The following is a 16,077-nucleotide window of genomic DNA, read 5'->3' as shown; positions in this document are numbered from 1 at the left end:
TTCTTGGTGTTTATGTTTAGGGTAACCTAAGTTGTTTCGGAAATCTTAAAAATTGATTGTGAAAAAATAAATAAGTAAGATTTTTATAATCTTGGTTTTATTGTCTCGATCAAAGTCTCTAGTACCAATAACAAAAGGATTCCTCAAAATAATTCGGCGGATAATATTACAATATGTTTTCAAAACGTAAATATTTGTATTTAATATAAAGTTTCTAAAAGATATAACAAAATAAATAATACTAATGTTAAAACAGTCCAGTTAAAATGTTCAATTTGGTCTGATCCGGTCCAAGGAAGTCCAAATAAAGCCTAATGGTATTCAAGTCCGGTCCGTGCTGAAGGATATGGCCCGACTAATGACTATCCGGCTGGATAAAACCCAGTTTTGGATTTTTTTTTGGTTACTAAGATATGAACAAAAAGACCAATATTGAAAAAAAAAAAAACCCGAAACTGAACTAATCTAAAATGAGACTGGACCGGCTTGTGACCGTTTTGAAAAAAACAAAAAAGACCGTTTTGTGATCGGTCCCAAAAAGACTGGACAGTTGTGAGATCGACATAAGACGGGTCCAAGATTGACTTGAAACCGGTCAGAAGCGAAAGTTTATATGCCAATAAATTTTGTTTTAATTACACATATTTTATTCATGATTACCTCACTTCTTTCTTTTATTAAATTTTAATGTATCATTTGATTAATTCTTAATGTATCATTTTAGTGTTAATCACATATTTGTTAACAGAAAAACTCAAAATTTACCGAAGCCAAACCAGAAAAGTTTGAAATTGAACTAGGAAAGATGCAGACAGTTAGTCCGAAAAAGACCAGATCGAAAAAGATTGTTGTCCAAAAAAAATCAGACCGAGACTGTCTAAAAAAGACTCGATCGGTCTGGAATCACCAATGTGTATCTCTAGCTCGGGTTACGTCTACTTTTAAAAGGGAGATAAAATCATCTTACGACCTAGTGAGTCATAATTTTATGTACTTATACATAAATAATAAAAATAAGTAGTTAAAAGGCAATTCAATCGACATGTTTAAATATCCTCTATCAGCTAATAACATTTAGGATGTGTTTGATGTATATAATCTAACTTATTCAATGTTGTGTTTGGTAAGACACCTAAAATAGTTTATAACCTACCTTATATAAAGGTATTTGAAATGACTTATTGAGAAATTAGAGAGATGAATAGCTAGGTTGGCAAATGTAAATGAACATTTTAAAATTGAAAGTGAAATCTGGTAGAAACATCGGAACATATTATGTGATATCGTAAAACGTTTATATCAACAAATTACATGAATCTATTATAACAATGATGATGTGTAAACGATCAAAATAAAGAATTGCTTCAATTTATCCAAATTTAAGCATGGAGTAGTTGATAAATTGACTTATGAATATGAAAATATTATTTCCTCTTACTTAATTCTGAATATGAATTATAAATATGATATGGTTGCTCTTGAGAAATTTCTTGACACTAACGATCTTTTGAAGATTGTGAATGAGACTTTGAATGTTTCAAAACATATAAAAATTTGTAAAAATTCTTCCTCAAATGATAAATCAATTTTGGATGACAAATTTGATGAATTAAATGATGTTAGTGATACAATGAGTAAAATAGAAGAAGATATTGATTGTTCTGAACTAGCTGTGAATAAACTTCTTACTTTTAGTGGTAATTTTGAAGCTACTGATTCAGATATAAATGAAAGTTTTTATATAACTTCCAAAATAAAGTAATTCTTACAAACTGTTCTTGAAAGTTGCAATTCCAAAATATTTCATGAGAATGTTGATGCAAAACTGATTATGAATCTGATTTTGATAAGGAAAATTTGAGATATGAAGGATTATTATTAATAAAATTAGAAGGATTGTTGCTTATTTCTTTATACATAAACTATTTATATTTTATTCAAACAAGAATTTTATAACAAAATATAAGTGTACTATGACTTGCAAATAAAGAAAACTGAAATATACTAATATTTTTATCCAAAACCCAATTTAACCATATTGCATTATGAGATCAGCTTTCTTTATTATTGTTAATTTTTTGTTGTAATAATTAATTCTCTATTTAACTTCATTCACACATAATCATAAGAGTTGCACACCACTTGTTAGATCAAATGCCCAATTAAAGATATAAACATTTCATCAAGGTTACATATAAATCATCCCAACAATAATCCGATTTTAGTCATGTTACCCAACAATCGCTCAATTACAAGCACATTTCATCGGGTACTCTCACAACCCTCATTACTATATACATAAAAATACCATTAAAAGAAAACCTTATGTTTTCTGAAGATTAGCTAGTTCAAAGAACGCCCCTTTCTTATTTTTGAGTTGATTATAAGTTCCTTGTTCCAAAACTTTCCCTTCAGACACAAAAGCAATTGAGTCGAGGTGTCTTATTGTATTAAGTCGATGTGCCACTACAACTGTAGTCCTTCCAACCATAATTCGATCCAGTGCTTCTTGAACAACTTGTTCTGATTGGACATCAAGGGCACTTGTAGCTTCGTCTAGTAGTAAGATTGTTGGGTTGCGAATAATTGCTCTAGCAATTGCAATTCGTTGTTTTTGTCCACCTGATAATTGTACTCCTCTTTCACCACATTCAGTTTCATACCCGTCTTTTAGTGCCCTGGAAAGATCATATATATATAAAAAAAAAATAAGGGTTTGTTTCTTGTTTTTCTCTATTGAGTCGTTTACTGAATGAGTAAATAAATAATGATGTATATCTGGATAAAATGTTGTTTCTAGATTGTTAGATGATCAATTTATCTTTGCATTATAATTTTTTTTTTTCATAAAAGTCTTGATTTTAACATGAGATGAGTTAGATAAGTAAAATGGTTGGTGTCTTAATACATAAAGCTATATTTTTTTGGCTTAACTCATTAAATCGTTATCTTACGAAACTTTTTAGGTCAAATAAGTTGGGGAAAATCGAATATAATGTTGTAGAGGTTTTTCGATTAAAAACTTTTTTTTTAATTTGCTTGTGTAGTAAAAACTATCGAGTTTTGCAAAATGAACTTTTTCATAGTTTTATTTTTTTTATCTTTTATCATTTTATTTGATTTACTATAAATAAAAATCGTTTTTTATGTTTAATATAATGTAAAATAGATATATAAAATTTTTAAAACTTATAAATCATATAATTTAATTTTATAACAAAATAGAAAAAGTTTGAAATTTGGTGAAATTTAGAAACATATTAATGCTAGAAAAATAATTAAAAATATATGAATATAAAACAAATATTATCATTATAATGTACTTACGAGATGAAAGTATGAGCATTTGCAGCTTTAGCAGCTTCAATCAATTCGTTTTCAGAAGCATCAACTTTTCCAAAAATAATATTGTCACGAATCGTGCCCGAATATAAAACGGGTTCTTGGCTAACGAGTGCCATATGCTTTCTATACCATTCAATGTTGAACATCCTTATGTCTACTCGGTCTATTTTCACCGTACCTCTGTCTGTATCATAGAATCTTTGGACCAATGCAATAACTGTTGACTTTCCACAACCACTTTTTCCAACTAATCCTACGCTTGTTCCGGGTTTTACTTCTAAACAAAATTCTCTTAAGATTAATGTCTCAGGTCTACATGGATATGCAAAATCGACTTTTCTTATTTCTATTCCGCCACTTAGTTTTTCCAACTTTACTCCACTGCTTCCATCTCCTTCCTGTTTTCATATGATCATTAGCTTTATAAATTAAATGGATACTAGTTTAGTTTATGATATGTATTAAGTTAACTTTTTTGTCTTTCAAAGTTATTTACATTTTTCGTGCTTTTTAACACTACAACAAAGGTTACTATCGAAAAATATTTTATATATTATGTTTTTTTTACGGATTAAATCTTAATTTTATTTATATATTTTTTTTCTAAAAATACCTTTATGTTTTTTCTTCGATCTGGCCATTTTATTAGTTCTTCTGAAAACTTGTCACGTGTGAGTGTGTTTTCGGAAAATGAGTAAAGAGCCGAGGGTTTTTTTTTTTTTTTTTTGGAAAAATATTCAAAGGTTGAAGGTTTTTTTTTGATAAAAATAAAATAAAATAAAGATTTAAACTGAAAAACAGTTTATTTATATTAACCCTAAAAACAAAATACATATTTAAATATAAAAACTGAGATTTGGTGATTGGCTACTTACATGAACATTGGTGGAGATCAGTGATTGGCGATCAAGAATGGAGAAAACCGAAGCAACAGCTTTGGAGCCTTTAGCTATATCGGAAGTCATACTTCCGGCATCAGCTATTACTTTTCCGGTGCTGATCAATATAAAAAAAGTCTTGAAAACGTCACCGGCCGATATCTCTCCGGCGTTGACCAGCTTCCCACCATACCAAAAATCCAAAGCCCAACATATAAAAGTCAACCCTTGAGCTGACCCGATTCCGATTCCGGCCAACCACGCCTTCTTCCTCGCTTCCCTTCTCGGCCCATCTTGAGCTTTGTCAAAAAGCTGAAGAACAATCCCTAAACTTTGAAACGAAGTCACAATCCGATGATTGTAAACAGCCTCAACAGCAATCTGAGTGCTTTGATTCTGATACTTTATGAAGTTAGCCGACATTGTTGAAAGTAGCACTTTTCTTGCGTAGAAACAGAGAATCGTTAGAGGTTGAACTGCGATCATCACAAGTGCAAGCTTCCAAGCCACGATTAAACCCATAATCATGGCGATCAACACCCCTGACCCCGTTTGGATTAGTAACGACATTCTGTCAGCTACAAGAGATTTCACCATTGAAGCTTCGTTGCTTAACCTCGAGCACAACGCACCGCTTGCGTTTTCTTCATCGTCAAACCAGGCCGTTTCGAAGGTCAAGATCTTTTCAAGCATTTTCAGTCTGATTCTTTTGGTTAATTGTTCACCCATGTATGCGAAGTTGTAATGCTGTAAGAGGTTAACGAGGATAGAGATGATGGAAAGTGAACAGAAGATTATGGAGTAAGTTCTTATTCGGGAATTCATCTCTTCGTGATTTAGTACAAAAAAAGCTGAAATCATTCCTCCTACTGTTAACGCGTACACCGGTTGCACAGCGCCAAACGTCGCCGCTGCTAAGCTCCCAATCACCGCTTGTTTCCATTCCGGCGAGTTTAGAGCAAGGAGTCGGGAGAACGAAGGCGGTGGGTGATTTGATGATGATAGCAATTGTGGATCGTTGAAAGGCATCGGTGAATCGAACATTGCTGGGCTTGATTTCGACGTACTTAACCTCGAAGCACTGCTTTTTGTCACCGGAGTGTGGTGTTCGTCGTTAAACGAGCTGAATTGGCGCTGAAGTTTGACTAAATGGGCGTACTGACCTGTGTGACTGTTGATTAATTCGGTGTGTGGGCCTTGTTCGATAACCCTACCTTCACTCATGACTGCAATCACATCTGCGTTTCGTATCGTTGCAAGCTTGTGAGCAACCACCATTGTTGTTCTTCCCATGGAAGCTTGATCAAGAGCAGTTTGAACAAGTTTCTCCGATTCCGAATCAAGTGCGCTCGTAGCTTCATCGAGAAGAAGAATCACAGGGTTTTTAATAATCGCTCGAGCAATCGCTATCCTCTGCTTCTGTCCCCCCGATAACAACGCCCCTCTTTCACCGACCTTCGTTTCATATCCTTCCGGAAGCTGCCGGATGAAATTATGAGCATTGGCCGCCGTTGCAGCAGCGATTACTTCCTCCATTGTTGCATCGATCTTCCCAAACATAATGTTTTCTCGAATCGACGTTCCAAATAGCGCGTGTTCTTGACTTACGAGTCCCATTTGTGCTCGCAACCATTTCAACTGTAGTTTTTTGATATCGATTCCATCAACACGAATAATTCCTCGATCTGCGTTGTAAAATCTCTGAACCAAAGCAATGGCGGTGGATTTACCACTACCACTTGCTCCCACTAGAGCGACAGTGCTTCCTGCTTCGATTTTGAGGTTGAAATCTTTGAGAATAATGGAGTTAGGTCTTGAAGGATATGTGAATTCGACATTTTCGAATTCAATTTGTCCGTGGATTTCATCAGGTACAAGTCCTTTGATATCTTCACCATCGATTTCTGGGACTCGATCGATTCTATGGAAGATTCTTGACGCTGCTATTGATGCTTCCGTGAAGTGATTCAGTTCCGGTAACGCCATCCCAAGAGCTCTTCAAAAACAAAACGAGCATCCAGAATCATATTTCCGGATATGACCATTTTGGTCCCTAAAATTCTGTTTCATTACATTTTGATCCCTAACATTTTGACATATATTTTGGATAATTTTATTTTATTTTATTTTTATACAAACTAGGTGTGAGACCCATGTATTACATGAGTTTATTTAAAAAAAAAATAAATATAAAATTTTAGCAATTTGAAAAGTTTGAATTTATAAGAAAAATGATGAATCTTTTGAATTATTAAAATTAAAGAGACTTTAATGTATTAGATACATTACATATATAAACCATTTCTAATAAATACCTTACATATTAAATGTGGAATTTTAATTTAATAAAATGAAAAATACAATAAAATGACAAGTGGAAAATAGAAAATTTAAAAATGTTAGAAAATATCATGTGTCCAAATGAAGGATAAGAGGACATGTGACAAAAAAACCTTCATTTATTATAGTAGACTAGTTGTGAGACCCGTGTATTACACGGGTTTATTAAAAATAAAAATGTAATATCAATATTTAAATATTAAATATTTTATAAAATAATAATTTTACATATCATAATGTAATCTTTTAAAAAATTTATAAAAGAAAATCAAATCTTCTTTAGAACATTATGAGACTTTATTATCAAATTAATAGAATGATTCTTTTTCCTTATATGAAATTTTATTTTAAAAAATGGAAACTTTAAAAAAATGACAAGTGGAAAATAATAATTCTAAAATTCTCACAAAATTACATGTGGCAAAACTCTTGAGAATTTGACAAGTGTAAAAAAAACCTTCATTTATTAGAGACTAGGTGTGAAACCCGTGTACTACACGGATTTATTAAAAATAAAAATTTAATATCAATAATTAAACATTAAATATTTTATAAAATAATATTTTTACATAACATAATGTAATCTTTAGGAACATTTATATAAGAAATCAAATATTCTGTAAAACATTTATGAGACTTTTATCAAATTAATAGAATGATTATCTTTCCTTGTAAACTCATTAGAATTTTATGGAAATTTATTTTTAAAAAATGGAAATTCCCAAAAAATGACAAGTGAAAAATAATAATTCTAAAACTCTCACAAAATTACATGTGGCAAAACTCTTGAAAATTTGACAAGTGGCAAAAAAACCTTCATTTATTAAATAGGACTAGGTGTGAAACCCATGTATTACATGGGTTTATTTAAAAAAAATATGAAATTTTAACAATTTAAAAAGTTTGAATTTGTAAGAAAAGTGAGAAATTTTTTGAATTATTAAAATTAATAGGGCTTTAATGTATTAAATACATTACATATATACATCATTTTTAGTAAATACTTTACATATATATTAGCTTACATATTAAATGTGAAATTTTAATTAATAAAATAAAAAATACAATAAAATGACAAGTGGAAAATAGAAAATTTAAAAATTTTACAAAATGTCATGTGTCCTATGAATGAGAAGAGGACATGTGACAAAAAAACTTCATTTATTAGAATAGATTTTATATGGTTTAAAGATTTTCATCCGACAAAAAACTATTATGTATTTTCCGAAAAACGTTGTGCCTTTTATGCAAGCAAAAGACGTTATTTGCATAAAACATAGGACGTTTTGATCATTTTTTCTTTAAAATACATCGGGTAACAAAGCAAAACACGAAAAACACAATTTGCGTTTGGCTTAAATTGTGAAAAAAAGAATCCGGATCTTATACTAGATTTTTAGTTATTTTTCAAATATAACGATAGATATAAAGATATGGGTAAAATGGTCATTTTTATAAACCAATAGTTGAGCTCTTAACTTAAATGATTTAGGCACTAAAAACATGACAACTATTTTTTAATCAAATTATGACCACACATTTGTAAAAATCAACAAAATCAAGCGAACCAAAAATATAATTAACCAAATAAGCGAAAAAAAAAATTACTTACAATCCACCTAACACGAATGCAAGACCGGAGGTGTACACCCGCCCTCCACTTTCTCCTTTATACATAACCAAACGGCTTCCATACCACGCAATCAATGCCCATATAGCAAAAGAAAGCCCAGTGCTCCCAACAGCAAGACCTTTCGCGATTCCTTGTTTCAAACCCATTTCAGTTGTCCGGTCTAAAATCATCGAGTACTTTTCGACAATCATTTTCTCAGCAGTAAACGAGTAAACAGTTTTTATGGAAGCAAGCGCTTGTTCCACAATACTGTTCGCCTTACTGTATTCTAGGAAAGACTTTTTTGACAAAAACAACAGATATTTTCCGTAGATAAGACCTGGAATAATCAAGAAAACCGTCGTTGGAAAAGCTACCAAAGCCATTCTCCACGAGAAGTATGTGCAAAATGCTAATCCAGATAAGAACATCGACGTGTACATCAAGAATTTTGGCACCTACAAAAAGTTAAAATGAATTAATGACGGCTTGTCTACGGGTGTCATGATAAGGGTGTGGTTACCTTTTCACTAAGGACTTCTTGGAGGAGGGAGGTGTCTTTTGAAATGCTATTGATGATTTCTGAAGTTGTTGCTTCTTGTGAATCAAAGAAACCAACTTCTTGTCGTAAAATCGCCTCCAAATATTTGTAACGAATTTTTAGGACTTGACGTTCGCTTATTTTACTCCAACAATATCCTTCTGCAGACAATATTGATGAGTTAAATGCAAGAAATAGCAATTATTTTTGTTTATTTGTGTATTAGATCAAATATTTCTAATAATAATGATGTACCTTTGTGTTATTTCCTTATTAGGACATATACCTATAAAAATATACCTAATTATAGTAGTAGTAAAAAAATGATATAACATGAACAAGTGCAAGTATATCGTTATGATAAACAAATCAAAGAAATTATGTATTGATTTCGTGTATTTAACCCTTGATTAGCATTTACACAATAAAAAACCGAAACAAAAACATAGAAGCTTACCCATAAACGCCATTACCATCACCCCTAAACCGATGTACACGAAAGCCAAACTACACTGGTACAAAACACAAACAAAACCAAATGAGACAATCGAGTGGGTATTAAAATAGTTTTTGTGACATTACTATTCTCTATTTATGCAAATTTTTGTAACAACAAAAGAAAAATGAAAACAGAATCCAAAAGATTACAGAAAATGCATGCTAACCTTTTCAATTTCGTGCATAAAGTTTTCTGGGTTTCGTTGAACACCTTTGCCATAACCCAAACTATTAAAAAGACGACTAACAAAAACCAATAAAACATTTGTAGACATCCCATCTCCAATTGCTCCAAGTGTGCCCAAAACTATCAACAATTTGTCATACCAATCGGCATAACGGAAAATAATAGTTATGGACTTTTTCTTTTTCTTCTTCATGTTCTCCTCCATTGATTTCTCCGGCGACTTGGTCGGAGAACTCATCTTTCCGGTGAGTTTCTTGGAACAAGTGGAAGTGGAGGATGGTTATGTTTAAATAATTGGAGATGATATATATCTGTATATATAGAGTAATAGAGAGCTATTGTGGGTGGTATATATGTGGAAAGGTGTGTAAAGAACTGAAAATAAAAGAATACGGAGTATATTTCTTGACTGTCGAATCGTAAGCAGGAAAGAGATCATTGGTTTTTGCCCATGCACCTTTTCTATCTTACTTTATCTTTTTTAATTGCTTTTCTATTATTTGATTATTGTTTCTCCTATTTGTCTTCTTTCATGGTGAAAATGATGGCTGTGTGACCGTTAAAATGAGTTTAGGTTGTTAAAGTTATATTTGATTACTAGATGGAAACTAGTTAACTAGTTGTTAGTCAATAAAATCAACATTCCGTAAATGTTAGTAAATAAGCTAATTGTGAAATTAAACTTTTATATAGAGTGAACTGCAAAATTGGTCCTCATGGTTTAGAAAAACTGTGGATAGGGTTCAAAAAGTTTCTGACTTGCATGGAAGGTCCAAAATCAAATACTTTATGTGGTTTTAGTCCTAAAATTAAGAAATTTTTGTGGTTTTGATCCAAGGAGAACTTAAAAGGACGATTTTGCCCTTCTAATTTCAATTTTGTATTTTTTATATTTATATTTTAATCTTTTATCAATTAAAAGTAAAAAAAATGAATATGCCTCTCTCTCTCTCTCATGGATGATATGATTATGATTATGTATTTCATCCTCTTTTCAAAAACACTAAACACTACTCACCATGATGATTTCCATCAGCCTAATTACATCGTAGCTTCCATCAACCTAATTTGAATAAAGATGGAGAAAACATGGTCGAAAAAATATACTCGTTGAGTTGAAAAAACTCAATGATATACGAATTCCACCATCATTGGAATCAGATGCCCATGAACCCACTACAATCTCAGCCCTACCTCCGAATGCTTCCAATATCGCCGCCCATCACTACCACTCTCTCTTTGTTACTTCTCAAGGCCACCTCTGACCTTTCTATATGGAATTGGGGGAAATCAAAACAGAGTCAATTAGGTCTTGGAATCGGAATCACAGAGCTTGCTGATAAGAGAGTCATTTGAAGAAAAATGTTTGGGAGGAGATGAAAGTTACCAGATTCTATGTTCGGAATCACAAAACTTTTTCTATTTGAGCATGAGGCGTATGCTATGAGAGTTATCAGATTCTGAATCTTTTCATATGATTAATCCATTATGGGTGTCTTGGTCAAGAAGATAATACGAGAGACATGGAAGCCTTACCCTTCAATCGCAGGTTAGAGGTCCAACTGAACTCATATGAAATGATTTGAATCGATTCAACATGGGTCTTGTAAAATTATGGGCTTGATTGCTATGGATATTGCAAATATAGGGCTTGTAAATTTAAGATTCAAACCTGCAACTTGATTGTACAACTTGATTGTAGAGTGTTTTTATATGTGTGTATGTGTGTTTATCAATGTATATGAGTGTTGAATTAGTAAGATGTCGATAGAGAAATAGAGAAAGGGAGAGAGGGGGACATGAGAGTGATTGAATAAGATGATGCAGGTAGAAGTAGGATTTTGCAGGTGAAAGGGAGAGGTGATGATTGCAAGGATGATGTTGGAGTTCCGATGCTTATCGGAGTTCCGGTGTTCACCAGAAATCTTGGTTTATAACAAAGCACACACCCATACACATTTTCTGTTATGAAATTGTTCTTGATTTGCAAGTTGTGTATGAGAGAGAGAGAGAGAGAGAGAGAGAGAGAAGGATTGAGAGAAAGTCAATTGGGAAGAACTAAGGGGAAGAACGACGGATTATGGGCGTTCTTTTTCTTTTTAATTAAAAAAGTATTAAAGTAAAAATAAGGAATAAAAAAAAGAAACTAAAAGGGCGAAATGGACATTTTAACTTTTTTAGGACCAAAATCACATGAAATTATTGATTTTGAACCATCTATACAAGTTAGAAACTTTTTGGACCCTATCCACAGTTTTTGTGGAACCACATGGACCAATTTTGCAGTTTTGTCTTTATATATATATATATATATATATATATATATATATATATATATATATATATATATATATATATATATATATATATATATATATATATATATATATATATATATATATATACTAGAAAAGTTTGTGGCCCGTGCTATGCACGACCCCACGGGGGGTAAGTTAGGTATTGTTATGTTATGTTTTTTTTATGCTTGGATTTTCAATATAAAAACATGAATATGAAAAAGAAAATAAAATTATATACTTATAATGAGCAATTAAATGAAAGTCGGATTTTTTTTTGCATGATCGTTGTCATCAATCATTCGTATCTATGAACATAATTTGGTTGCTTATGTAGTTAAGTGATCTGTAGTTTGTATACGACATGCTTTTTTTTTTTCTTCGTATTTTAGTATTTGACAAGTCACAAATTGATGGTCTAGTAATATTGGTTAAAAAACAAATCAATGTTCAAAGCTAAACAATAAATATATCATAAACAAATTTAGTAATATAACATACATTTCAATAATCTATATTGCTAGGTCCTGTTGATTGTTGATTCACCAACAAGGTAATACACATACCAAATGAAATTGCTTAACATGTCAACATCCACGGATAGATGTAATCGATATCCGAAAATTTAGATATTTGAATTTTTGGATGGTGGACTTGGATATCCGAATCCGTATCCAAAATTTTGGATACGGATACGGAATCAATTCGGATATCCAAATGTTTGTGTTTTTTCATTGATCTAAATAAGTGGAGCAACATTTGTCTAATAATCATCTAAAAACATCTTATATTTACATAAAAATTTCTAACCAAAACATAAAATAGAAAAAAAAAATACGAAAGAAATCTACCATTTGTACAATATACCGTAGGAAGAGATGATTGTTTAATGTTTTTATTCTCTAGCTCCATGGCGAGGGGCGGTCCTAGCTAGGTGTCCGGTGTGGCACCGGCAACACCTAGCTTCCCCGCACGTAGTAGAAAAAATTTCGTTATTTTAATTTTTTTTTACCTATTGTGCCACTATGTAAAAAAAATCATGCAACTACTAAATTTTTTTTTGCAACTACATAAAAAAAATATTGTCACTCTATCAGGAATTACCAAACGAAAAAAAATAATAACGAGCCCAAATGCCCAATGTTTTAATCAATTATTGTCTAATAGTCTAATTACCCAAAGCCCAAAATAAAAATTAATTGGATAAATTAGCAATTAGGCTAATTCCTTGTAAAAAAGATATCCCAATCCTAATTAATTGAGTGTTTAATTGTATATTATCGGCACAAGGAAAAAAAATTACGATTACAAAATCGACATCTACTACTCGACTTCCTGCTGCGTCCAAAATTCCTTCAATTGTGCCTTGGCTACTATCGCCTGTCGGACTCGTGAACTCACAATCCTTCATCCTTGATCAATTTCATTGTTGGATCGATCACAATCCTTGATCGATTTCAACAATACTCAATCACTCAATGTCTCAATCTATCGTTCTCTTGAAGACTTGAAGCAAGTATCGATCAACTTCTGTCTTCTTTCAATTTCTATTGTTTTGGTTTATTGGTTAACAAATAACAAAATCCACTTCAAAGCTCAAACTTCAAAGCCCTACACTACAATGAAACAAGTAAGTTTTACTACTAATTCATTTAGATATTTGAAATTGACATATTTTTTTGAAGTTATTGATTGACTTGGGTGAAATTGATTTGTTTTATTGAAGTTATATTGTTTGCTTAGGTTATATTGCTATGTTTTTTTTATTGAATTGATTGTTTGATTATGTGTAATTGTTATGTTTTTATTGAATTTATTGTTTGATTAGGTGAAAGCAACTTGTTTTATTGAAGTCATTGTTCGATTAGGTGTAATTGTTATGTTTTTATTGAACTTATTGTTTGATTAGGTGAAAGCAACTTGTTTTATTGAAGTCATTATATTCTATGATTAGGTGTAATTGTTATGTTTTTATAGGTTAAACTAAGTGGTTTTTTTTACCAAAAGACAAAGACCTAATCCTAATGAAAGTGGTGAAGAATGTTCCCAAATACCAATCACCAATCAATCAATCCCTTCCGTTTCTATTCCTAATGCAACTCCACAAACACCAATCACCAATCAATCAATCCCTTCGGTTTCTAATGCAACTCCACAAACACCATGCTTTAACCAACCTAATGATAATGTTGACTTGAAAGATCTTCCAAAGGACCCGACAGATAGGCCATTCATTACAAGTTACAAACCAAATATAAGAGATGATGTAAGAAGAACATATTTTCTTCAAGGACCGTGTCAAGTAAGGGCACATAAGTTTCCTAAAAAAATAGGTGATAGATTTAGAAGATTCGTTCTTTCATGGTTTGATGACTTTGATTGGTTGGAATCTAGTGTGAAAAAGAATAGTGCATATTGTTTATATTTTTATTTGTGTGGGGACCTCATGGGACAAAAAGGAGGGAGAGATGCATTTGTTTCCCAAGGTTTTGATACTTGGAATAAAAAAGATGCATTTCGAACTCATGTGGGTGGTGTTGATAGTTTTCACAACAAAGCAAAAGAAAAGTGTGAGTTTTTGATGAGGGAAAAACAAGCTAATAATGTAGTCTCGAGGAGGCAAACCGAAATAGAGGACCATAAATATAAAGCTCGATTACGTGTTTCTATTATTGTTGTTAGACTTTTATTTAAAACTGGTTTACCGTTTCATGGTCATGACGAGTCGGTTAACTCGGAAAATAGAGGGCTTTAAATTGAAGTGTTAAAAGCCATTCGAAAGACTAGTGAAGATATTTTCAACAATACTTTAGAAGATGCTCCTAAAAACAATCAACTAATTGTCCCTAAAATTCAAAAAGAACTTGTGCAATGCTTTGCACAAGAAGTACTTTTGAGTATTCGTGAAGAGATTGGTCAAGATGTTTTTGATTTACTAGTTGATGAATCTAGTGATGTTTCAAAAAAGGAACAAATGGTTATTGTTTTGCGTTATGTCGATAGTCTTGGCTTTGTGAAAGACAGATTCATAGGACTAGTGCACGTGAAGGATACATCTTATTTGACACTCAAAAACTCCATAAATGAAGTACTTACAAGTAATAAGTTGAGTTTTAATCAGGTAATTTATTCTTTACTTTTTTGTTATTTCAATTTAATTTAATTTAATATATATATATATATATATATATATATATATATATATATATATATATATATATATTGTTTTAAATTTTAATAAATAAGAGGACAACGTTACGATGGGGCTAGCAATATGCGAGGAGAATTCAATGGTTTGAAAGCTTTGATATTACAAGAGAATGACATGGCTTTTTATATACATTGCTTTGCACACCAACTTCAGTTAGTAGTTTTGGTTGTAGCAAAGAAGCATGATGGTGTTAGTGACTTTTTTGAGCAAATTTCATTGGTAGTTAATGTTTTTTGTGCCTCATGTAAAAGAAAAGACTTACTATGAGAGCAAGCAGGACAAAAGGGGGCAAAAAGGCTTGTGTAGTGGTAAACTTGAAACCGGAAGAGGGTTAAATCAAGAGACTACACTTGTTCGAGTGGGAGAAACAAGATGGGGTTCACATTTCAACACACTCATAAGTTTGATGAAGTTGTTTGCGGATGTTCTTGTAGTTTTAGATTTTGTGAAAGAGGAGGGAGGGTCATTGGCAAACTGTCATCAAGCATATGGAATCTTAGCATATTTTAAATCATATGAGTTCGTGTTTTACTTACATATGATGTATGCCATTTTACATCTTACGGGTACATTGTCAAAGCAACTTCAAAGAAAAGATCTAGACATTTTAGAAGCGGCTTCGATGGTTAGAGGGACAATGGAGGCATTGAAATCTTTTAGAAACATAGGGTTTGCTAGCATTTTGCCAAAAGTGTCCTCTTTTTGTCAAACACACAAAACTGATACTTTAGATATGAAAGAGTTGTATATTGGTGCATGAAACCGTAAGACTACAAAGACTAATAGGTTTCATTTTGAGGTTGAAATCTTCAACACGGTGGTAGATATGCAACATACAAAATATTGGGATCAATTTAGTGAAACAAATAGCCAATTACTAGAATACATGGGTGCTTTGAGCCCTTGTGATTCATTTGCACAATTTGACAAATCAAAGTTATTGAAGTTGGGTAAGTTATACAAGTACGACTTTGATGATTCAGTTATGATAGACCTTGAAGGACAACTTGAGATATTTTATCACTCTTGCATCAAAGATGAGCGCTTCACTAGTTTGAAAGGAATTTACGACCTTTCTCGTTTGATGGTTAGTACGGGGAAGCATCGGTCTTATCCTTTGGTTTTTAAGCTGTTAAAGTTGGATTTTATATTACCCGTAGCGACCGCA

The 16,077-nt window shown here is 32.0% G+C and overlaps 2 protein-coding genes across 3 annotated transcripts; one reads left to right on the top strand and one right to left on the bottom strand.

Annotated features, from left to right (window-relative positions):
* Positions 1-2,142: 2,142 nt before the first annotated feature.
* On the bottom strand, positions 2,143-9,752 carry LOC111883838 (putative ABC transporter B family member 8). Of its 2 annotated transcripts, none has more exons than XM_023880161.3 (7): positions 9,382-9,752; positions 9,174-9,228; positions 8,699-8,877; positions 8,176-8,633; positions 4,221-6,219; positions 3,328-3,743; positions 2,143-2,678 (listed from the first exon to the last, which is right to left on the bottom strand). In XM_023880161.3, exons 1-7 carry the CDS (start codon positions 9,637-9,639, stop codon positions 2,324-2,326), a joined length of 3,720 nt encoding a protein of 1,239 aa, XP_023735929.1. In that variant the 5' UTR covers positions 9,640-9,752; the 3' UTR covers positions 2,143-2,323. The 2 variants fall into 2 exon arrangements, with proteins under 2 accessions (XP_023735929.1, XP_023735931.1); XM_023880163.3 differs by lacking the exon at positions 9,382-9,752 and adding an exon at positions 8,972-9,002 and having other exon boundaries at positions 9,174-9,216.
* Positions 9,753-13,319: 3,567 nt separating this feature from the next.
* LOC111883793 (uncharacterized) lies at positions 13,320-15,669 on the top strand. Its single transcript, XM_023880109.1, has 5 exons — positions 13,320-13,328; positions 13,527-13,597; positions 13,706-14,375; positions 14,481-14,819; positions 15,133-15,669. Exons 1-5 carry the CDS (start codon positions 13,320-13,322, stop codon positions 15,667-15,669), a joined length of 1,626 nt encoding a protein of 541 aa, XP_023735877.1.
* Positions 15,670-16,077: the final 408 nt, after the last annotated feature.

The sequence above is a fragment of the Lactuca sativa genome, chromosome 7 (genome assembly GCF_002870075.4).
Source record: "Lactuca sativa cultivar Salinas chromosome 7, Lsat_Salinas_v11, whole genome shotgun sequence".
NCBI classification, from domain to species: Eukaryota; Viridiplantae; Streptophyta; class Magnoliopsida; order Asterales; family Asteraceae; genus Lactuca; species Lactuca sativa.
This window is presented reverse-complemented; position numbering and strand designations above follow the sequence as displayed.